Source organism: Crotalus tigris, unplaced genomic scaffold, assembly GCF_016545835.1.
Source record: "Crotalus tigris isolate CLP2741 ecotype Arizona unplaced genomic scaffold, ASM1654583v1 scf7180000018585.330925593:3314079, whole genome shotgun sequence".
Lineage (NCBI taxonomy): Eukaryota > Metazoa > Chordata > Lepidosauria > Squamata > Viperidae > Crotalus > Crotalus tigris.
In genome coordinates this window covers 3,725,393-3,747,496 of record NW_024097088.1, presented here as the reverse complement: position 1 = coordinate 3,747,496, position 22,104 = coordinate 3,725,393, and the positions used below count along the sequence as shown (strand labels likewise).

Below are 22,104 nucleotides of genomic sequence, written 5' to 3'. Positions count from 1 at the left end.
ACAGCTGCATTCTGCACCCAGTTCAAGCTTCTTTTCAAGGGTAGCTCCATGTAGAGCACGTTGCAGTAGTCCAGTCGGGAGATGACTAGGTCATACGTATCGAGCAGATGCCCTCCCTGTCCAGGAAGGGGCATAACTGGCACACAAAGAGCAAAGGTACTCCTGGCCATGGCTGCCACCTGAACTTTGAGCAAGGACCCCCTCAGTACATACCAGATATGTCTGGGGTAGTGTGACCCCATCCAGGATCAAAGATGATAACCCCTGGACACAGAAGGGCCCACCCACAGCCACTCTGTCTTACTAGGGTTCAGTTGAAGTCTGTTGTTCCCCATGCAGACCCCCCACAGCCTCCAGGCACCGCCAAAGGGCATTCACTGCATCACTCATTTCACCCAGAACGGAGATATACAGTTGTATATCAGCCCCAAATGATAGAGAATTTGACATTTTAGCAGCCTCGTCACTTGTTGCTGATTCATACGGAGTTTGTGATCCACTCTCGCTCTTTGATACTTTCCATGCATACTCTTATCCTGGCATAGCCATATATGCCCTCAAGTCTTCTTCCTAACATCCTGCTGGGATGCATATCCTCTCCTCAAGAAATATGAAACCCAAGTGGAAGTAGTTGATTACTTCTGCCTTTTCTTAGTTACCCTTGTATTTTTGTGATTTTAAGTGCTGTACTATACCACTTGTTTCCTTCATGGTTGGGTCAGATAACCACCTTTTTAAATTTTCAACTTTGCATGATCATATTGCCTCAGATTTTAGTACAGTCCAGGCTCATTGATAACTATCCACCACTATTATCCATAGTGACTTAGTCACCTCTAACAAATATCTTCCTCTAGCTTTGGATCAGGTGGACTCTACCCTCTCCTATGCCTCTGGTGACCATAGCATAGCTTCTAAAGAATTCTATGCTACAAAGGAATTCAATCCAAATTGAATACTTCTTATGGATTTGTTAGCCACACACCATTACAACTGCACTCAATTAACCTCCTTGTATGGAGACCACACATTCTTCTAAGCCAGGAAGGGGAAATGGAAAGGAATCCCTTAGCTTGGTCTAAGCCAAAACTTTGTCCAGGGCAGTTGAACTGCAATTGTCCTGTGCAAACTGAAATAACCATTTAGAGATCAATGTGTAACACACACATTTTGGCCACAAACTATTACAGCATTGCCACAAATACATTGATTATGAGAAAACCAAAATTTCTTATTTCTAGATTTTGACTTAAGATTGGAAGCCTTTTTGAAATGCTACTGAGGGTAACTTTGGAACCCATACAAATAATTCAAACCCAGATCATTTTTCTAAATTACTGGGAAAATATATTGATATTATTAAGTACAATTGCAATACAAACACACTACAGAAAAGCCAGCTTTCTCCTCATTTTACTAGAACATAAAGGGTAGAATCCAGACTGAATGCTTTGTTTTGAACTCACCTCAAGCCGTAAAGAACAGTCCCATCTGGGTGAAGCCGGATCATCCGATTCTTGACTGTTACCCCATGCAGGAATGACTTCTTGTCATTTAGGAAATAGGTGTCAGGGAGCCACAGTTGGTCAGCCACCCGATTATCCAGGGTGAGGTTTAGGGCTAGATCACTGTAGGCTAGACGCTTATCTCTCCAACTTTGCTGGAAATACATGGTGATGGTGTAGTCCTGGGAACACAAGTGGAGAAGCCATGGGCTAAATGTCAGAAGAATGGCCACCTGTCTTTTCTAGGCAGCAGCACAGAGAATGTCAGGGCATCTGATGGCAACTGAATTCTTTGAGAATGACATAGAACATAAAATAATACTGTAGGATTGGAAGGGAATTTGCAGGTCTTCCAGTCCAACCCCTTGCTTAAGCAGGAGACCCTATGCCATTCTGGACAAATGGTTGTCTGGTCTCTTCTTGAAAACCTCCAGTGATGGAGCACCCACAACTTCTGAAGGTAAACTATCCCACTGATTGTTTTACTGTGAAGAAAATTCTCTTTAATTCTAGGTTGGGTGTCTCTTTGTTGATCTGCCATCCATTGCTTCTTGTCCTGCCCTCAGGTGCTTTGAAAAATAGGTTGACCCCTTCTTCTCATGACAGCTCCTCAAGTACTGGAAGACTGCTATCATATCACCCCTAGTCCTTCTCTTCATTAGATTAGACATACCTGGTTCTCTCGCTTGTTCATTATATGGTTTAGCCTCCAGACCCCTGATCATCTTTGCTGCTCTTCTCTGTGCTCTTTCTAGGGCCTCAACATTGTTTTTGTATCTTAGTGGCCAAAACTGGATGCTGTATTCCAAATATGATCTCACCGTTGCAGTATAAACTGATACTGTCACTTCACAGGATCTTGAAACTATACCTCTATTGATGCAACCTAGGACTACATTGGCTTTTTTGGTGGCTGCTGTAGCATACTGCTGACTCATAGTTAAGTGGTTGTCCACTAGGACATCTAGAACCATCTCACAGTTGCTACTGTTGAGTCACCTGTGCATTTGGTTTCTCTTGCTTCTGTATAGGACCTTACTTTTCTTACCACTAAATTGCATTTTGTTGGATAGGGCCCGGTGTTTGAATTGTCAAGGCCCTTTTAATCTTGAGTCTATCTTCTAAAGTGCTGAAGAAGCTTCTTGGATGAGAAGCGAAATGTCTTCAAAGAAAAACAAGAAAGTCCAGTTGCCTCTTGAAAAATATCTTCCAAAGTGTTAGCTATTTTTCTAAAATGTTAGCTTGGTGTCATTTGCAAATTTGATGAGTTCCCCTTCTATCCCTTCATCTAGATTATTTATAAAGAAATTGAAGAGTAGTGGGCCCAAGACAGAACCTTGATCTACTGCATGCTTTTCTCCAGGTAGATGTAATTCTATTGAAGACTACCCATTGAGTGCAATTGGCCAGCCAGTTACAAATCCATCTGGTAGTGATGCTGCCTATCCCACATTCTTTTATTTTGCCAAGAAGTAGGCTATTTTATCCAATGCCTTATTGAAATCTAGGTAAACTATGTCTACAGCATTTCCCTGATCCATTAATTTAGTCACTTTGTCAAATAAGGAAATAAGGTTTGTCTGGCATGACTTGTTTTTTGATAAACCTAGGCTGGCTTCTAGCAATTGTTTTGCTTATTTCTAGATGCTCACAAATGCACTGCTTGATTATTTTTTCCAAACAAAACCAACATATTTTGGGCCTATTCAAAGATCTAGTTCCCCTGAGAAGTCTGTAATTCTGGAAAAAGCAGAAATAAACAACACAGCCGGGGGCAGGTGGATGGACTATAGAGCCAATGGGTGCATATTTGAAAAACTGAAGGGCCAGATTGGGGACTGATCATACTAGAAAAAAATCTATGTGGTTGCCAAGAGGTGACACCAACTTGATGGAACATAAGCGGACAAAACTGCCATTTTAAAAAAAAAAACAACCCAGTAAGTTTGATCTCTTGTCTGAGCAAAAGCAGCTGTGAGATTATTTATTGCCCTGATTAAGCAACTTGTATGAATACAGCCATTCTTTTTCGCTGTTCTGCCTCCCTGTCCGCGTCTGCCTTCCCTTTGCACTGCTTGCACTTAGTCCCTTGGGGGGGGGGGTGTCACCCAGATTCTGGCCTGCCCAAAGGCTCAGTTCCCTTCCTTGACAGAAATATGTCCCATTTCTTGGGATGATCTTCATTCCACATTTCAGTCGGAGGAGGAAGAGGAGACAGAATTGCCTTCATGTCCAACCATCTCTCTGCTCTTTTGGTTTACAAAGCTTTTGCTTTAAGACCTGCTTAGAGTGAAGAGAATAGTTTCCAAAAATGCAGCACTAGTAAAACTTAATTATTTCTGAAATTATGCTAATCAGAGGTATGAAAAAACGATTCTGTCTGAACGATGATAAGAAAGAAGTTATAGAGGTAGGAAGGCAGAGCTGTGAATGCTGGGAAGAACTGGAGAGCAGCCCACAAAAATGCCTGCCTGGCAGTTGCTGAGGGGGCGACCCAGCCCATCTGCAGGCCCCCGGGTGAGGGCCAAGCCTTCTGCATGGAAGGAAGCAGTGCTCCAAGAACGAAGGTGCCTAAGCCTGTCCTGGGGCCACCTACTAGCAAGAAGGGGCTGCACAATCTCATTAGATCCCTTTGTCCTGTTGCCTAGCAACAGCTCATTGCCTTGGAATCCCAAGTGCTCCCCTCCCCTCACCAAGCCTCCCCTTCCTCACACTTGGCAGGCAAAAACAAAAGAAGAGGAAGAAGGAAATCAGAAATGCATCTAGAGTATATTATTACAGCAGGGCTCCCTGGCTGCCTCTGGTCTCCTCTCAGAGTGAGACCAGCATCCTGATCTGTCTGCACGAGTGCACACACACACACACACACACACACACACACACCTTTGAAGACCTCTCTGTCTTTCAGACATGCTCTTTAGCACAACAAATGTCCCTGGGAAAGCAGTACAGCAGCAGCATGCGTGTACCCCTGGCTTATGTAAGAAAAAATACTTAAGGGGAGGCAGTAAGGAATTTTAACAACCCCCTGCTACTAAGTCTCAATGGGGCCTTCACCTTGCCAAGCACAGTAGAATGAGGAGGGTGCTGGACTAGAGCCAGGGAGAGCCAGGTCCAAGTTCCCCTGGGGGACTTTGGACCGGTCCTCCCTCCCATCCTGCCTCACAGAAGGGCTCTTGGGGATATAAGGGTGCACACTGTATAAATTGCCTAGAGCACTTGGAGAAAAGGTGGGAAATAAATCTGACTTTAAAAATAAGCAGGGGGTTCTACCTAACCCAATGGACACACCACGGTCTATTCCTACCTCCTCATCTCACTTGTGCCCAAGAACAGGCTCTCTGTCTCCAGAGATCATCCTGAGCAAGTACTGCAGGGCACAGGCAGCACCTTGAGTAGCTGGGCTCGGTGACACGTGTAATGGGCATTAGGAGTTTTGCAGCCCGGATATATTGAAAACACTATGAGACACAAAGAGCATACATGACCAGCAAGTTAGCTGTCTAGATGTGTTGTTTCAAAATGAGTTTGCAGCTTCTTGATCAGAGAGGGGAAGAGGGGTTCGGCTGAGTGGTGTTGAGGCTGAGGCTCCCTGGACACTCCCTCCTCTTCTTGGCCCTGGATGGCAGCCTTGGGGTTGGGGTTGGGGTTGGGGATGGACCGGCGAGAGTTCTGGCCACCAAAGCTCACAGGGTGCCTTGGTGCCAATCACTCCTGCTCAGTCCAATCGGCCTCATTGGGCGGCAGCGGAGGCTGTGGGGATGCAGGGGGAAGGCATGCCGGCTCCTTTGCCTTTTGTTCCTGAGTGAAACGCAGGGCAAAAATCTAACACAGGTAGTGCCCGACTTACAGTTGAGCCCAAAATTTCCATTGCTAAGTGAGACAATTGTTAAGTGAATTTTGCCCCCATTTTGTGACTTTTCTTGCCACAGTGAATTGCCAGAGTATTAAGTGAATCACTGCAGCTGGTGAGTTAGTCACACAGTCGTTAAGTGAATCTGGCTTCCCCGTTGACTTTGCTTGTCAGAAGGTTGCAAAAGGGGATCACGTGACTCCAGGACTCTGCGACCGTCATAAATATGAGGCAGTGGCTAAACGCTTCAATTTTGATCACGTGACCATGGGGAGGCTGCAATGGACATAAGTGCGAAAAATGGCCATAAGTCACTTTTATCAGTCCTGTTGTAACTTTCAATGGTCACTAGATGAAGTGTTGTAAGTTGAGGACTATTGTATAGAAATATTATGGGCCAGGAATTCAGCCATGAGACGAATAGATTCTTTGGCAAAATTAATCTGAATTTTCTTCTTTTTTGACCCTCTACTGCAAGAAAACTCTGCTGAAGCAATACTTGGAGATTAATTAATCATATGATCGGAAGCATGCAGTGATCCAAGCTAGCCTGTCTCCATAGCAACTCAGCCTGACTGTCACCCTGTGAGGAGGCTCCATAAAGCCCCAGCCTCATAGTGCACTACTGTACCTGGTGGCCCCCCATCCATCACTCAGCAATAACCACATCCTGAAACAATTTGACATAGCTTTTTACTGAGGTGCTAGGATTGTATAAGTTTAATATATATTAACTATATTGTATATTTTATATGTAGCTCGAGGCGATTCCTCTTCACTCAAGCCAGAAGTTGGACACCCATGATACGTAGCATATCCAAGGAAGCCACTTTCTCAAGGTATATTTAGACTATTGATTTTGTTGCCATAGGAAATGACAGAGACAACCAGCATGAAATATTATAGAAGAGAAGCAAAAGTGTTCTTAGAGAAGAGATTCTTATGAGCTCCTCTCCTTGCGCCTCCTTCTTAGCCTCCATTTGAGGCTACCTGGCATCTAAGGCAAAAGCCAAGCCCAGAATGCCAAGAACAGGGATTAACCTCTCCTGAATCTTCTGTAGGGTGTCTCCACGTGGAAAGGCCCCCTTACAAAGCAAATGTAATTTAGCTTCCTGCTAAATTTGGAAGCAGGATTTTAAGAACTACCATATGCTCATTTTAGGCTAATATCACAACTTTTCCATTGAGGAGGCTATATTGTGACATCACAACTCCATCCTTTTGTATTTGCATCAAGACATCACACACAGCTAAGTCAAGATAGTGTCTGTATCACAACACACATTTGTGTCAAAAAAGCCAACATAGTCTTAGGCTGCATCAACAGAGGGCTAGTACCGCTTTATGCCGCTTTAGTCACACCCTGCTTGGAAGGCTGCATCTAGTTTTAGTCACCGCCAGTGCTTTTTTTGTAAAAAAAAAAAAAAAAAAAAAAAGTGCCGGAACTCACACACGTCATACAACCCGCCTTGCCTACCCTACAAGGGTCCATCCAAAAATGGTGCCGGAACTCCATTCTGGGTGTTCTATGACAAAAAAAGCCCTGGTCATCGCTATACAAAAAGATGCTGAGACTCTAGAAGGAGTACAGAGAAGAGCTATATTCATGATTAGGGGGCTGGAAGCTAAATCATACAAGGAACGATTGCAGGAACTATGTATGTCTAGGCTAATAAAGAAAAGGACTGGGGGGTGTGTGACATGATAGCGGTCTTCCAATATTTGAAGGGCTGTCACAGAAAAGAGGGGCTGAACCTATTCTCCAAAGCACTTGAGGGCAGGACAAGAAGTAATTGATAGAGGGAGAGATCCAGCCTAGAACCATTTAGAGAAACATGTGAAGCTTTCCACCAACTTTATGGGATGGAGTTTTCACATCTATTCTAGCGCCCCCCCCCCCCCGATGGTAGATTCTAACAAGTCTTGTCACTGAACTCAGTGCAGAATCTTTTCAAAAGAGCAAAAAACAGTGGGGTAAAGGGGGAGGCTGCAAGTAGCTGCAGGTGGTATTCCATTGGTTGTCAATACAATACAAGATCATTTATTAACTGAAGACAGATTTTTCTACCGTATTTCAAAAGTCTTTTCCTGTCTGATATTTGCCATCAGAATAAAATAGAATTTGCTGCAAATAATTCTCAGGGCAAAAGCATGACATTAAATAATATATTTATATTGTATACGTATACAATATCACACTGTATAGAATATCACATGTTTGAATGTGTGCTCATGCATTCCCCATGCTCTGGTATACCTCACTTCTAGCTAAACACCATTTGCAAATGAGGACAGTGAGAACATTTAATGCCTCTCTGTTCAATTCAAATTGGGTCTGCTCAATTGGTTGCATAATATGAAATTCCCCAAAAGGATGATTTTGTTATTCTCATTCATACTCACCATATTCACTTCAGAAATCTGATCAATGCTCGAAATGTGGATGCTCATTCCGACTGTAACAGGGTTACCTGAAGCACAAGGAGGTAGGATTAGTCCCCATGCAAATTGAACTAATTTAGGTCTGTCATGGACAATCAACCCTGATTTTTCTTTATGGAATAAAACTTCAAGCTCTCATAAAATGGATAAAGTGAATTGGGTTCTTGATGGTCTTTGGGTTTGATTGTTTTCTTGCAGACATTCCATCACCAGGCCAGGCAACAAAAGCACTGCAAGCCTAAGCCTAGCATCCAAGAATCCAGCAGTTCACTACTGAGCTACATATATCTCTGATATGGACAAGTTTTGAAACTGACAATAAAGTGTTTGTGTCTAGTCTCTGCCAAATGCCACCAAAGCCTTGGTAAACCTCATGTCAAGATACAGGAGAAGGAAGCCTCTTTTATGAGAACCAACAGTTGACTAAAAAAGATTTAATTCCCCCCTCCAGATAGAAGAGAAGCCATGATTACAAGCAACAGTGAGGCTAATTGTTTCAGTTTTGACTGATTTTCCCAAGCATAAATACTATGAAAAATATAAAGCTCCAGAATAAAAGGCCTTAACAAAGTCCCCTCTGAAAGAACATGAAATTGCTTTTCTTTCTAAATCATAGAAGAAAAGAGGATGCTGCCCTTTGCCCCATTAATTGGTCTCCTGTAATCAGAGTTCATTCATGAAAAAAATAAAGAGCAATGGCATTTCACTTAAAAGAACACATGATGCTAAATTGCTCTGAATGTCCCTTCTGCATAAGCAACTGCTTGGTGGGACCTCTGGCCAGACTATTCACTTTCTCAGGAGCTCTTTTACCTTCAGCACCTTCCTCTGCAGTTGGGGATGACAACATCCAGCCAATCTGACAGGCCTGGTGAAAGAAAATTAAAGCAAAACACTATGAATGTCAGGAAGGTGACAAGTGGTGATCCTTGATCAAAGGTTAGGGTTAGGTGAGAAAGAATTTAAACAACTACAAGAGTTGAGGAATCAGAATCTTGGTTAGCAGCTCCCACAATACATGTCTTTGTTGATTCTACAGGACCCCTTGCTTATTCTTTTGGAACAATTTCAGAACTGGGGAGTACTCTAACACTGGAGGCTCTTAGGAAGAGATTGGACAGCTGTTTATCCAAAACCATAGAGGGTCTTGCATGGGCAATCTGCTCCTCTTTTATTCTATTAACGCTTAGTGCCTTGGATGAGTTTAATTATGGAGTTTCTCCAGATCATTGGAATTAGGGAAGGAGTTAATTTTCCTCTTATTTTACTGGTTGTTTCCAGAAGATGATGCTGAGCAATTAACAGTTATCTCTCCATGGCATGAAATTTTTCAGGCAGAGATTCAACAGGTTGTGGGAGACCTTACAGGGATTATGGCTGAACTGTCTTCACTGTATCCAGCTTCTCCTCTCCATCCAGTCACCTTGACTCTACCCTGAATAAAGGGATTACAGGATCACAAGAAGGGAGTTTATGTCTTGAGCTAGTGCCTGAGCCCAGTAATTAATTGGGTGATACTGGGAAAATTGAAACAAAGTCCACACAAGACAGAAATAGTTGGTAGAAGGCCCAAATATTCATCTGAATAGTGTTCAGCCTGTCTCAGGTGGTCTTGATGGTGAGGAAAACTTCTATTATCTTCTACCTAGAGCAGGGGTGTCAAACTGCCGGCCCACGGGCCGGATGCGTCATCCAGAAGCCGTGCCCACCCCATTGCCGGCAATGGCAAAACCATCCCGATACATTGCACAATGTCACATGACGTCAAGAGTTTGACATGTCTGACCTAGAGCTTTCTTGGCAGAGATCAGAGAATCTCTCAGTCGAAATGCTGCAGGGTGTGACTCCCCCTGACAACAGTTCACCCACTTCAGTTAGCCTGGAACAGAGCTGGAGGCTATAGCTTGTATAGGTTCTCCTGCTTGAGCAGGGGGCTGGACTAGAAGACCTCCAAGGTCCCTTCCAGCTCTATTCTATTCACATAGCTATCGCTTGGAACTGTGTCATGTCAAGATTCTTCTTGGGTGCCCATTCGTTTCTTGGCCTAATTCCTGGCCCAGTTTGAGCTGGTTTTTGAAGACTGGAACAATTTGGGACCAGAGCTTTTTCTTTATGTATCTGCTTGGGTTCTTCCATTACTGTTAGCTACTCTCCTCCAGGTGAGGAGAGAGTCCCTTTTTAGGAACGGAGTGCAGGGAAGCCCATTTGCTGCTTGTATTGGTGCCTGGAAAGATTTGCCTCTTCTCTAACACATTTTACTTTGGAATCAGTTTGCTTTGAAAATCCTGCTCTGCTCTTGGAAGGTTTGCATATATATCTTCAGTGTTATTACTAATTGTATTTTGTACATTTTATTGTTTTATGGTTTCACAAATATTTTAATAACTTTATAATTTGAACAGAGAACTTTGGTTAATATGTGTCATGGAATGTGAGTTTGATTCAGAAAAGTATCAGGACTATGTCAAGCCATTATCACAAATACATTTAAGTCCTGAAAGAAACTCAAAACAATTCCACTTGTTGTATAACGTATAGGCTGAAGTTTTAACAGGCTTTCAAGACTGTTACAAGAAGACCTTAACTGCAATATAGCATATTTCAAGACACCTAGAAGCCCATTTCTTTATCTTGCCTTCCTAAAAGGGCTGACAAGAGATAGACTAGAAGCAAGGAACATAGAAATGTGTGTAGAGTGCTGAGACATGGTTAGAAGCCCATGCAGACATTCATAGTTTTCAGAGTGGCATATTTCCTTTTGGCAGACAGACTCCCCGCACCCAACTGAAAGCCAAATGCATGACTTGGATTGGGAAAAGTTGTGGCTCCCTGTTCTGAGAATGCTCCATGGATTTGTTTTGTCTGAAATTAGTCAGACAGAAACAGAAAGGTTAGTTCTTATAAGTAAACTACATCAGCCTCTGGTTCTGATACTGGATGCTTAGCAAAGGAAGCTCTGCCAGGAACTGATAGTCTGCATAAGTCTTCTAATGGTGATGGGGACCCTATATACCAGTGGTTCTCAACCTGTGGGTCGGGACCCCATTTGGGGTCGAACGACCATTTCACGGGGGTCGCCAAACAACGCAGTCCGCCATTTTTTCCCCTTTTCCTTAGCTTTGCTACTCCCTTTTATTCTATTGGCTTTTGAAAGCCAATAGAATAGACTCTCTTGAATAGAGTCTAATTCTATTGGCTTTCAAAAGCCAATAGGAATTGTCCAGGCTGTCTCTGCCCTGCTGAGCCCGCCAAAAGTACCATTCTGCAAACGGTGCTGCACCAGTTGAGTAGTCCTCGACTTACGACCGGTTGAGTAGTCCTCGACTTACAACCGGTTGGGGGTCGCGGCATTAAAAAGGTTGAGAACCACTGCTATATACAGTCCTCATATTTCACACCTGGAAATAGGAATCCCTCTATAGAGAACAAGATGTTTTCTTCAGGATAATCACAGCTGTCTTCATTCTCCCCTTGCATATCATCACACATGACTGGAGATTTGCTTGGCCAGCAGAGGTGGCTGAATTTGCAACTGCCCCCCCCCCCAGATAGCATCTGTTATTTTAGTTAAAGATCTACTTGAAAAACATCATATTCCTATAGTCGCTGATCAGTGGTTCCAAATGCACCTTAACAGCAGCAGACTGGAATATCAGTAGGCTGCAAAGGCCTTCTAACGTCCATGCAGTAAGGACAAGAAGTGTCTACTCTAAACACTAGAAAGTCTGGGCAGATAAATGAGGTTTGTAACAGACAACTCTAGGGGTACTCCTACTGTCCACAGGTCTAATAGTTGCTGTCAATCCTGCCCTCAAATGTTCTATATGGCTCCAGGTGAGTTGATGGCAGCGTAAGAAGAAGCATGAGGTTGCCGAGAGAAGAAATCAACAGCATGAATAAAGATGGTGGCAAGGATTGGTTAGTTTAGCTTAGATGTAAGAGAAGAAATCCATGATAGAACACAGAATGTTAGAACGGAGGAGGATCTGAATGAAAGTGGGCAAGAAGGACCCTGAGCACTGCAGTACAGCACGGAAGCATGTGGTAAGGGTGGGGGTTTGTGATGAACAGAAGACAGGAGTGGGAGGGGGTGATTGGAAGAAATGAGGGAAGTCAAGAGGGTGAAGTTGGATCAAGAGGGGACGGCTAGTGGAAACATGCAGGAGGGAAGCAAATTACCAGGTTTTATTTCCAGTTGATTTTTGGAAATATAATAGTAGGGGTCACTCAGGAAGCAGACCGACCTAATTAGGATTATGATGCCTGGGTTAGGGATTGAGCAGCAGGTCAGAAGTCTGTGTTAGAAGGATAAAAGGGCTGTTCTATTCTAGGATGAAGTGGGCTTCATCTGACTCTTCCATGCTTCTCTCAGGCCAGTTTTTACTTCTATATTTCAGAGGAAAAAATGTTGAGTTCTTAACTCATTTCACTTTGCTTTTTAAATATATTCTGCTGCACCATTCCATTAGCCCCATAGGTTGCATACTTGATCAATTAAAAGCCTTTGTTCGGCACCTCCTTATTACAGTTGCCCAGGGCTGCTGAGTGCTTGCAGCAGAGAGAACTCAGAGAAGACCCTCCTGTCTTAGGTCATCCAGTGATGTACTGCTAACTTTCAGAAAACTTTGGGCACTGGCTGAAAAAATTCCTCTGTCATTTTTCTGGCTGAATCTGCAATTACTGAAGATTAGGCTCAGTAACATACACTACACAATAAATTCAAAGGGTCAACATAAACACTTCATTTCATATATCATTACCATTAATATGTTATGGAAATAATACAACAATCAGTTGTTTCATGTTCATCAGAGGAACCCTTTTGGAGATTGATTTATTAACTACATTTATATAGCTGCCCATCTCTCAGACATGACTCTGGTGGTATGCAATAAATCAATTAGGTTAAAAAATAGAAAACAGTACAGGATAACACAACAATTTAAACAATTTAAAATGTGTTAATGAATATTTGCAGAAAGTATAGCTCATTTCTCTTGGCACAATTCTAATGCCTTCATAAAAAAAGACCTGCCCTTTAGCTGGGATGTTTCCATGCCCTATAAGTCAAGACCAGTCCGGCTTCATCCCCTCCACCCCTTCAAGGAGGAAGGTGTGAGCCCTTTGTACAGTTCAAACAGGACCCAGCACGGGACTGGAACCAAAACCAGTCTCTCCCAGCCCACAACCATCTATCCCACCAGAATAGGCAAAGAGGTCTGACAACGCTCCTCCATATGGTTGCACACCTAGCAAGAGAGGCTAGACAGATCAACCTTGAGGATCATGAACTGGATGAGTAAGGCTAAAAGAACCACTCCCTTCTGAAGCAGCCTCGAATCCCAATAGGATGACCCCATAAAGGAAATCTTACCCTATTCCAGTCTACAGCCATCTTTGTTCATTAGTATTTTATAGCTTCTTCATAGCATTATTCAACCATCACGGGAGAGTTATAAAGCCTGTCCACACTACTCTCTGCCACAGCTATGGAAGGCTAACTCTACACATGAACAGGAGGGGTCCCTGACTTACACCAAAGAACTTCATATTGGTAGCCGCCTTAACTTGGATAAGTGATTGGCTTAACTTAACAAATAAGGATATTCTTTCTCTTGAATGGTGGGATTTAATGTATGGTTGGCATGCATATTTAATTTTTAATAAGAAAGTGGACCGGGCTTTCAAATCACACATTTTGAGGAATGCCTTACTTCGAGTTTGGAAAAAGTATTATCATAGGTTAAATTATAAAATACCTATCTGGGGGATTCCTAGACATGCAATCGAGGGAATTTCTAAGGGGATGAATTTTGACAAAATTTTGTATAAAGAATTATTAATTTGGTCAGGTTTGGACTGGCATTTAAAATCCCTAGATGTATTAAGGCAAGAAAATATTCTACAGTCATGGTTTCAATACCTACAAATAGTGGATAGGTGGACTGTAGATAAGAAAGAGGGAATAACATTAGAAGATGAAAATTTGGTTATTCAGATTAAAGATCAGAGTCAGGCCCATATAGAAAGAATTTATAATGCTTTAATAGAATTAGACTTGGAAACAGAATTGGTCAAAGACTGTATGATTAAATGGGCTCAGAATATCCAGGAACCAATCCCATTGGACTTATGGGAGATAATTTGGATCAGAAATGTTAAATTTACACAAGCTCAAAATTTGAGGGAAAATTTTTATAAAATGTTTTATAGATGGCATTTAGATCCTAAAAAATTATCTTGTATGTATTCTAATTTACAACCCAAATGTTGGAGATGTCGTAATATGGATGCGACATATTTTCACGTTTGGTGAAGCTCTCATTGTTGCTATAGGATTCAAGGAATCCATTGGGAACAAACCTTCTGATATTGAAGAAGATCCATGATATGATCTACACATTCCTGTGAAATGCTATGTTTGACAGCAATTTCCCATTGATAATCTGTTGGTTGTTCCTAGTTGATTCATTTGACTCTCATGTGGAACTCAGAGGTTGCTGCCATAGGTCATCTACAGCACTTCATTTCTGACCACACAAATTGGCTCCTCCCAGTTCACTGTTTTGTAATTCTTAATACTTTTTTTTTAGCCAAGCAACGCACAGTACTCACATCCACACACATCATCACTATAAACAAGCAGCATTCAGCAGTGAATCTCAATTGAAGAGACTCCTTCAACAGTCAAAAATGTCAGGTACATTGACATTTCACAAATAACAGCAACACGATTTTTCTTCACAGTAATTTCTCACCAACTGAAGTGAAAGAACAAATGCTAACACACACACACACAGAGAGAGAGAGAGAGAGAGAGAGAGAGAGAGAGAGAGAGAGAGAGAGAGAGAGAGAAGAGTTTCTTAGAAGCCGCCACTAGCATCTGGTGGTGAATTATATAATGGTGGAGGCATTACTTTGTAGCCCTTGTATTTATTCTCACCATGTTATATTTCTATCATGGATTGTTTATAGCACATTCAGTAATGTAACTTTAATTTCATTTTCATGCAAAATATTCTATAATTCAATTTTTGCTTTTGATTTCAATTTTTTATTAGTTTATCAAAGTATAAAATAGAAAAATACAAAGAAAAAAGAAAATAAAGGGAAAATATAGAAGTAGAAGGAAAAAAGGAGAAAGTGTAGGGTAAAATGGAAAAGAAAGAGAAAGGCATTGACCTCCTACTTTTTTTGGCGCAATAGAATAAGGTAATAGCATACAATTTCAACTTTTTGCTTTTAGTTCATAATATATATTAGCCATTGTGGTAGTAGCAATCTATCTAATCAACAAAAACCAAAATCAAACCTATCCAATCAGCAAAACCCTAAATCAAAGTTTCATTTTTTCCATTTCAAGCACTAAGTCCAAAAGTAGTTTCCAAGTATTGCTTTCTTTAATCAGAGCAGTCAATTTAGCCATCTCTGCTAATTCCATCAACTTCTGCAGCCATTCGTCCATTGTGGAAATCAAAGTATCCTTCCATTTTTGTTCATAAAGTATTGTTGCTGCTGTCAGCAGATATAACATCAAAGTTCCACTTTTTTTCAAGTTCTTTATCCATTAAGCCCAAAATAATTCAGCCCTATTTTTATCATATACTTTCTCTAAATAATCCAAAATGCAGTAACACTTGTTCCTTGCATGCATAGCTTTGTCAATGACCTGCTGAAGGGCAAAACAAGGGTCTCCGTATCCCCCTGCCTGGCATGATGCTGCATGGCACCTCCCAACCATTGTTCATGGCTATTCTTGTTATTCTTTTCTATCTTCCCAGGCCCAAACTAACTTCACTGACTCGTTGATGCTTTCCCCTGTATGCAGGGAAACAATCGCAGCCTTCCTCTAGTCATGGCATAGAGGCCACCCTCATACAAGCGAAACAGTTCATAAGCTACTCCTTATGGAAGCCACATTCATTTTTTAATACCACCTATACCAACTTATCATTTTTCAATATTTGACAAGGATGTGAGACTTTCTTCTCATTTATAGCACTAGAAATATTAGCATTTATATCATCCATTCCAAACCCATAAAAATCTCTAAAAGACTTCTTCCAGCATTTTCTCATTTCAGTTTCATCCCTGAAATTTTATCCCTTTTATTCTTAATTCCATTCAGTCTTCTGGAGACTACTTGTTTAGACCTCTTTTCCCCACAGCCTGAAGAGTTTTTTTTTTTTTTAAATTCTATCAAACATGTATTAAAAAAAATTCTATCAAACTTGTATTGCTCTTTCTTGGCCACCTTTAATCTTAATATTTATTTTCCATCACATGACTGGCAACTAACCTTTTCCTCTCTGCAATATATTTCTCTAATGCTCATTGTTTTCAGCCATTGTTTCCTTATATGCATTTTCTCTCATCCACGGCCTCTTTTGTGTTATCCTTCCATCGAGTGTTTTTTCATCCTTCCTAATAGCAAAGCTCCACCCATCCAAATCTGAGCACTTTGTAGCTTAGCTTTCTTCTTTGGGTTCCAAGCAATATCTTCTTTTCTTATACTCTCTGTAATGTAAGTTAAGAGTTACTGTCATATCTCTCAACTTTGTCAGCCTTTCAAGGTAGTCCTGACTAGTCTGAAATCACGAGTGCTGATACTGCTTTTATAATAAGGTTACTATAAGACAATCTTAAAAGTCTGAATGTGGTTCGCCCCCTTCCCTTTATCTTCAAGAGACCTAGGGAGTGTCAAGTCTGAAAGTTTTTCTCAAATTATATTTCTCTCTTGGACTTAACTTTCTTTTATCTGATCATTGTTTTGGTTGCAGTTCTTCTTCCTGTTCCTCAAGAGTCTTACAAATAATTATATCTTGAACCTGTAGTTGCCTAGTCAAGAATTCTTTAAAAACACACCAATATGATGCAGATACCTTCTCGGCCATCAGATTCCTTCCATTTTTCTTCTTATTGGAATTGTTTGCAACTGTGTTCATTTCCCATGGTTCCTAGACATATTTCTCCTTCGAGATTTCAAGTCATAGGATCTAACCTACCTTTCTTCAGAGTTCAACAAATATGTTCTTCTGAAGTCCAGCATGCAGATCTGATTCTTCTTAGTTCCTTCTCCCCTGGATATCATGAATTCAAGGATAACACAATCATTTTCCTTCACCATGACTTCTTCAACTCATCCCTTTAGTATGAATTTGGTCTGGGATAATAGACCCTTTGTTCTTTCTTCTACCTTCTGGCAAATGAATTTATTAGCAAGAGAGCAAGAATTTACTGGGCCTCTGATTCTTGGTAGAATTAGATTCCCAGCAGATGGGAAATGAAATCCTCATTATCATCATCTCCCACCTCTCTGAAAAATTGCATATATTTATCAATGCCACTCCACAGAATCAGACCACTTTCATCTACATCTTTCCTCCTATTTTTTAAATTTCATGTTAATTCATGCTCTTTACAGTAATTCCTCTAATACATTCTAAGTCATTATCTTACATATGATATTATGTCATATGACATGATAGTTTCTACTAACCTTTATGGTTTGATCAATCTAGTTTTTTATAAGTTGCTTTTTAGAAGATAAGAGAAAATATGGGTGATGTTACCAGTCTTTACCACATAAAGCTTTCTCTGATTATGTTAAGGAAAGTGATCATCTGTTTTGGTACATTTTATGCTAAGTTACCACAAGCACATCCAGTATTACTCCAAGCATGTTATTCTCTGTAAACTTGGATCTCTTATCTACCGAGTTCTTTGCAAGCAACACTCCGTTGCCCTCATCTTACCAGTTACTCAGTACATAGTCACTCAAGCTACGTTTAAACTATGAAATATGCACAAAACACTTTCAATAGTCTTAGCCTTGTTATTAGTAATAGTACTAATATTGCAGGATCTTAGCCAAATGAATATAAAGGTGACCCAAAACATTTCCAAAGGAAAAAAAGTCAACAGCAACCATGAACCATGACAATGTCCAATATACAATGAAGAACTGTACACCGCAACAAAGTAACAAAAGCTCCAGTCCTAACATCTGTCAGCCAAAAATGCATGATTTAACAGGATCAGCCCCTGAAGTGTTTCCCTGACTGCAGATATTTTGGGGTGCCCCTGGACTCTTCCTCTTTGGGATGACCAATATGCACACTTCTAAGCAAACAACTGATTTCCTTCGCATGACTTTTTCATGCCATATTGGAAGAACCCCAAATAATTGCATAGCAATATATTTGTGTGTATGCATCCCTCAGCCTGGGAAGGCACAGATGGGAGTGGCCTTGCCAGAGTAACTGACCTACCACTGTGACATTACAGGATGCTGGGGCAAGGAGCAACATCTTGATCTTTGCAGTCGGGAAGGGGACACCTGTAGCAGCAACCACTGCAGAAAGGGCACCACCAGATAAGGCCAATTTTCATTCCCCCTGTCTCTGTCATTCTCAATACTGAGAGCAGATTCTGGAGGAGACTGACCCTAATCAGGCATGGTTTGCCTGGCCCAGTCAAGAAACAGGTGAGGATGAAGGAAAGGGAGGGAAATTGCAAAGGTCATCATAAAAACTACAGAGCGACAGTAGCTTTGATAAAAGGAGCCCAAGTAGCCTTGGGGGGGCTCTGTCTGTTTTGAACCAAGCCCCTAGACAAAGCAAAAGGAATAGAAGTATCTACATACCTCCAAAGTCAGGTCGGAGACGGACATCATAGCCTTTCAGCAATTTGTCCACAATATCTTTAACTACAGATATATTCCCAGTAGCTGGGCTGGAAGACAGAAAGGGTAACATGATCTGGTCACTATCAGTGTCCCACACCCACATCCACACCCAGCATCCCACAAGATCCTGGACTGTAGTGACCAAGAAGACCTAAAGGAGGAACAGTTGCTCTGGCCAGAGAAGCATTGAGGGAGATCGGCCAGTGCAACTGCAGCAGGTTGGGTAATTCCCACACCAGCATCTCCTGTCAGGTTGCACCCACTGCCTGCCACCTGTCTTGAGCCCAGATGGTTCTGCCCAGAAGCTGCTGTGCCATTTCCGTCCCTTCCCCCAGCCTTCTGGGAATGCCAGGGGGGATCTGCACACATTTTCATGGTGTCCTAATTCCTCTTGACAGGGCCCTAACAGCCTCACAGCTTCTGCCCCATAATGTCATGGTTCCAAAAGTAGAAGCTGCTAACATTGGATGTTCTTGCTTGACATGTAACATCTCCTGTGCTTGACCTTCCATTAGATGTGCTAAAATCAGCTCACAAGGCCACGGCCTTTACACAAAAGAAGCTGAGGCTGCTCTGCCCCCTTAATTCTCCTGGGGCTCCCTAAATATGGCTGTCATTCCTGCTGTCCCTGATCCACCCACTGCCAGACAGGCAGGAGACTCCTGAGCCCCTGAAAATGCTCTAAAGAGCAACTGCCTTTCTGCAGCCAGTGAGAGGCTCCAAAGGGGACAGAAAAGAATATTGGGGTGGGTGGGAAGAAGGAAGCAGGTTGAGACACAAAGGAAGCAAAACCCTGTAGCCCTGAGGCCAAGAACCCTTAACCCAGCAGCTGCTCCGCACTCCTGCAACCATTGCACTATAATCATCCCCAAGGGCCTTGTTCTCCTGCAGGCTGGCTCATGTAGTCACCCTTCTCAATACTCTTTCCCAAGGCAAAGGCACTGTTTCCTTTGTCACAGATTGAAGGTGAACAGAAGCTGCAGCAGGACTCTCAGCCAGCCAAGGTGGATCAAGAGTACCTTTCAGAGCTCCCCCTCCTGCCCACCACCCCGCATGTGATTCAGACACAATCAGCAGATAGAAGCAGCATGTGGCCTCTCCGAATGTTTGTGTGTCTTTAGCCAAGCTGAGGAAGCCTTTCTTTTCCACCATGGTTGCTGCTAGTGCTAATGTTAGTGGGTTAAGGCGCCTCCTTAGCTGCTTAATGAGTCAGACTAGAAGAAGACTTTGGGTGGTTGGTTTGCCCCTGGCCTTTGGGCAAAGGCAAATCAGTGCTTCTTGGCCAGGAGGTGACAACTAGGCGTGCAAATAGAGCTGGGCAGTGTCCTGATGCATCCTTTCTAAAGATTCATGGGGTGGTCACTTTTAGAATGCTCTGCACAATTTCTGGTCTTCTCATCTTAAGAGGTATCTTGAGTAAGTGAAATAATACAGAAAAGGATGATCCAAATGATCAGGAGATTAGTGTTTTGCAGTAGGTAAAGGATCTAAACTTATATCTAATGTGGATCAGTCAAATCAGGGAAAGCATTTTCTCTCCTAAAAGAATAGACCTCATGGAAATCACTAGAATGTGGTAGGAGATTTGAAACTGACTAGAGGGAAGTTTATCTTCAAGCATGAAATCCGTGGGATTTGTTACTGGAAGGTATAGTCATGGCAGTGCTGGCCAGCATTTATGGTGAGCAAAAAAGAAGATTGGAGAAATTATGGAGGGGAAATACTCAAGTCCTGGTGGCACCACACTTCCTTACTAGGCACAAACACTGCCTAATTCTGAAGACCATGGCAGTAATAAAGGTGTGGTGTGATTTGATCTGATAATTCTACAGATCAAGTCCCCTTGGTCTTCCAATGGGAACCAAAGACCAAATCCTGCAAAGCTCTCCTAAGATATGCTATATGGAATCAGCTTCCAGCTCCTTCTGACATCATCTGTCAGGGTCTTTCTTTCCCCCTTTCCATGCAACCTTATGAGAGAAAAATCTGATGATGGGCTAAAGATTGCTCTTTACAAGGAGTTTTTCCCCTTAACCCTAACCTGAATATCTAGGAATGGCTCAGAAGATGATGCACCAGAATGGGCCTGCTGTGATGATACAAGCTTCTGAATTACACAGAGATCTTATTCAGATAGGCGGCTTACTAGACTGTCAGTTCTTCCCTAACTACTTATGGTTTGGCACCCAGACAGCTCCACTTTCCAGTTCAAATTTTCAGTTTTTGACTGCTTAGATGAATATATTCTATTCAAAGAGAGCCTGATATGAGAGAAGGGCAAAGGGGTTTGAACTTATGGCTTGCCCCATTGTCTTATCTCTGGTCAGAAAAGGGCTTGGGGGGAGGAGATGAACTCCCCCTTAACTAGCAAAAGTCCTTCAGCAGCTTCCAAAGCAGCTTCTGCTCCTGGCCAGTTCTGCAGAAGAGCCTTCGTAACCTTTCCAGAATGGGGGGGGGGGGCGGAGAGGCATTTCTTTCGGCAGTGATCTCTATCTAAACCCAATACACATAACATACACATACACACAAACACACCCCAAATCCCCATTTATAGCCGGATTCCAATTCCCCACCAGATGCCAGCAGGGCCAACGGCCGGACAGGTCTGTCTCTTTAAGGGATTTGAACCCTGGATAGAAATGCGGCCTCCCGGTCCGGATGCCTCTGGCTCTCCGGGTTAGGCAGGCAGAGGCAAACGACACGCGGGCAGTCGGAGTCCGGCGTCGGATCGCGTGCAGACGAGAGCCAACCTGGCAGGGCATCGGTGTGCTGGCGCCGCTTCTGCATCGCCGCCGACCCCCGTCCCCATCTCGCCGCGGCGCCGGCAGCTCCCTCGGGGTCCGGAGGCGCAACGACAGGGGCGATTTGCTCCGGAGGCGAACGGTCAGCAGCAATTGCTTCCCACCGGGCCCTCCCCGCCGGAGGCCGCCTTCGAAGTCAGCCTTTTTTGCGCGCTCCGTCGGCCGGCCTGCAGTTCTCCCCCGCGAGACTGAGCGGGTCCCCTTCCCGGGGACTCGAGGGTGGCGCAAGAAAGCAAACGAGGGAGGGGGTCTCCGCAGCCCAACCTCGCCTCCCCGATCCGACGTCGCTTCTTACCTTTGGGCGCAGCAGGCGAGACAAAGAGCTGCCAAAGCAGAGACGAATCCACTCAGCCTGCGTGCCTGAAATCTCCACATTTCCACCTCCAGGACCACGGACGGGAGGGAAGGGGGAGGGCGGAAGGGGCGGAAGGGAGCCGCGCTCGTCGCCCTCCTCTGCGCGCAGGAAGGGCCGATGCCCGCGACCGAGATCCCGGGTGCCCGACGTCGGGGTGCTGCGGCGGCTGCTTTTTAATCACATGAAGCATTTAAACCTTGGGGAGGGGGGGAGGGAGGGAGCGGGAGGGGAGGGGCGCACGGGAGGGTCCCTCAGCGCCGGCCCGATACTCCGCTTCTTCTGGCCCCCAGCAGCGGCACTTGGGGCAACAGCAGCATCCTCGGTGGCGCGAGCGAGCGAGCTCTCCCTCCTCAGGCGACGGAGCTGGTCCCTCGGGAGCGAGCAGAGACAAACGCTCGCGAACGGCCTCAGTGAAACGTAGACTCAGTTCTCGCGGGCGGCGGCGGCGGCGAGGGCTGAGA

At 43.4% G+C, this 22,104-nt stretch overlaps 1 protein-coding gene across 5 annotated transcripts in view; it reads right to left on the bottom strand.

The window, feature by feature from the left end:
• LOC120313254 (gamma-aminobutyric acid receptor subunit beta-4) overlaps positions 1-21,815 on the bottom strand; it is a 37,538-nt gene extending 15,723 nt beyond the window's left edge. The window contains exons 1-6 of one of the 5 annotated variants that reach the window (XM_039354992.1): positions 21,584-21,635; positions 18,446-18,534; positions 16,806-16,880; positions 16,100-16,317; positions 7,762-7,829; positions 1,467-1,687 (exon numbers count right to left, since the gene is read on the bottom strand). In XM_039354992.1, the coding sequence (XP_039210926.1) occupies positions 1,467-1,687; positions 7,762-7,809 (269 nt within the window). In that variant the 5' untranslated portion in view covers positions 7,810-7,829; positions 16,100-16,317; positions 16,806-16,880; positions 18,446-18,534; positions 21,584-21,635. Of the gene's footprint in view, positions 1-1,466; positions 1,688-7,761; positions 7,830-8,613; positions 10,279-16,099; positions 16,443-16,805; positions 16,881-18,445; positions 18,535-21,583 lie in introns of those variants that run through there. The other 4 variants (XM_039354993.1, XM_039354990.1, XM_039354994.1 and 1 more) reach the window with 4 other exon arrangements.
• Positions 21,816-22,104: the final 289 nt, after the last annotated feature.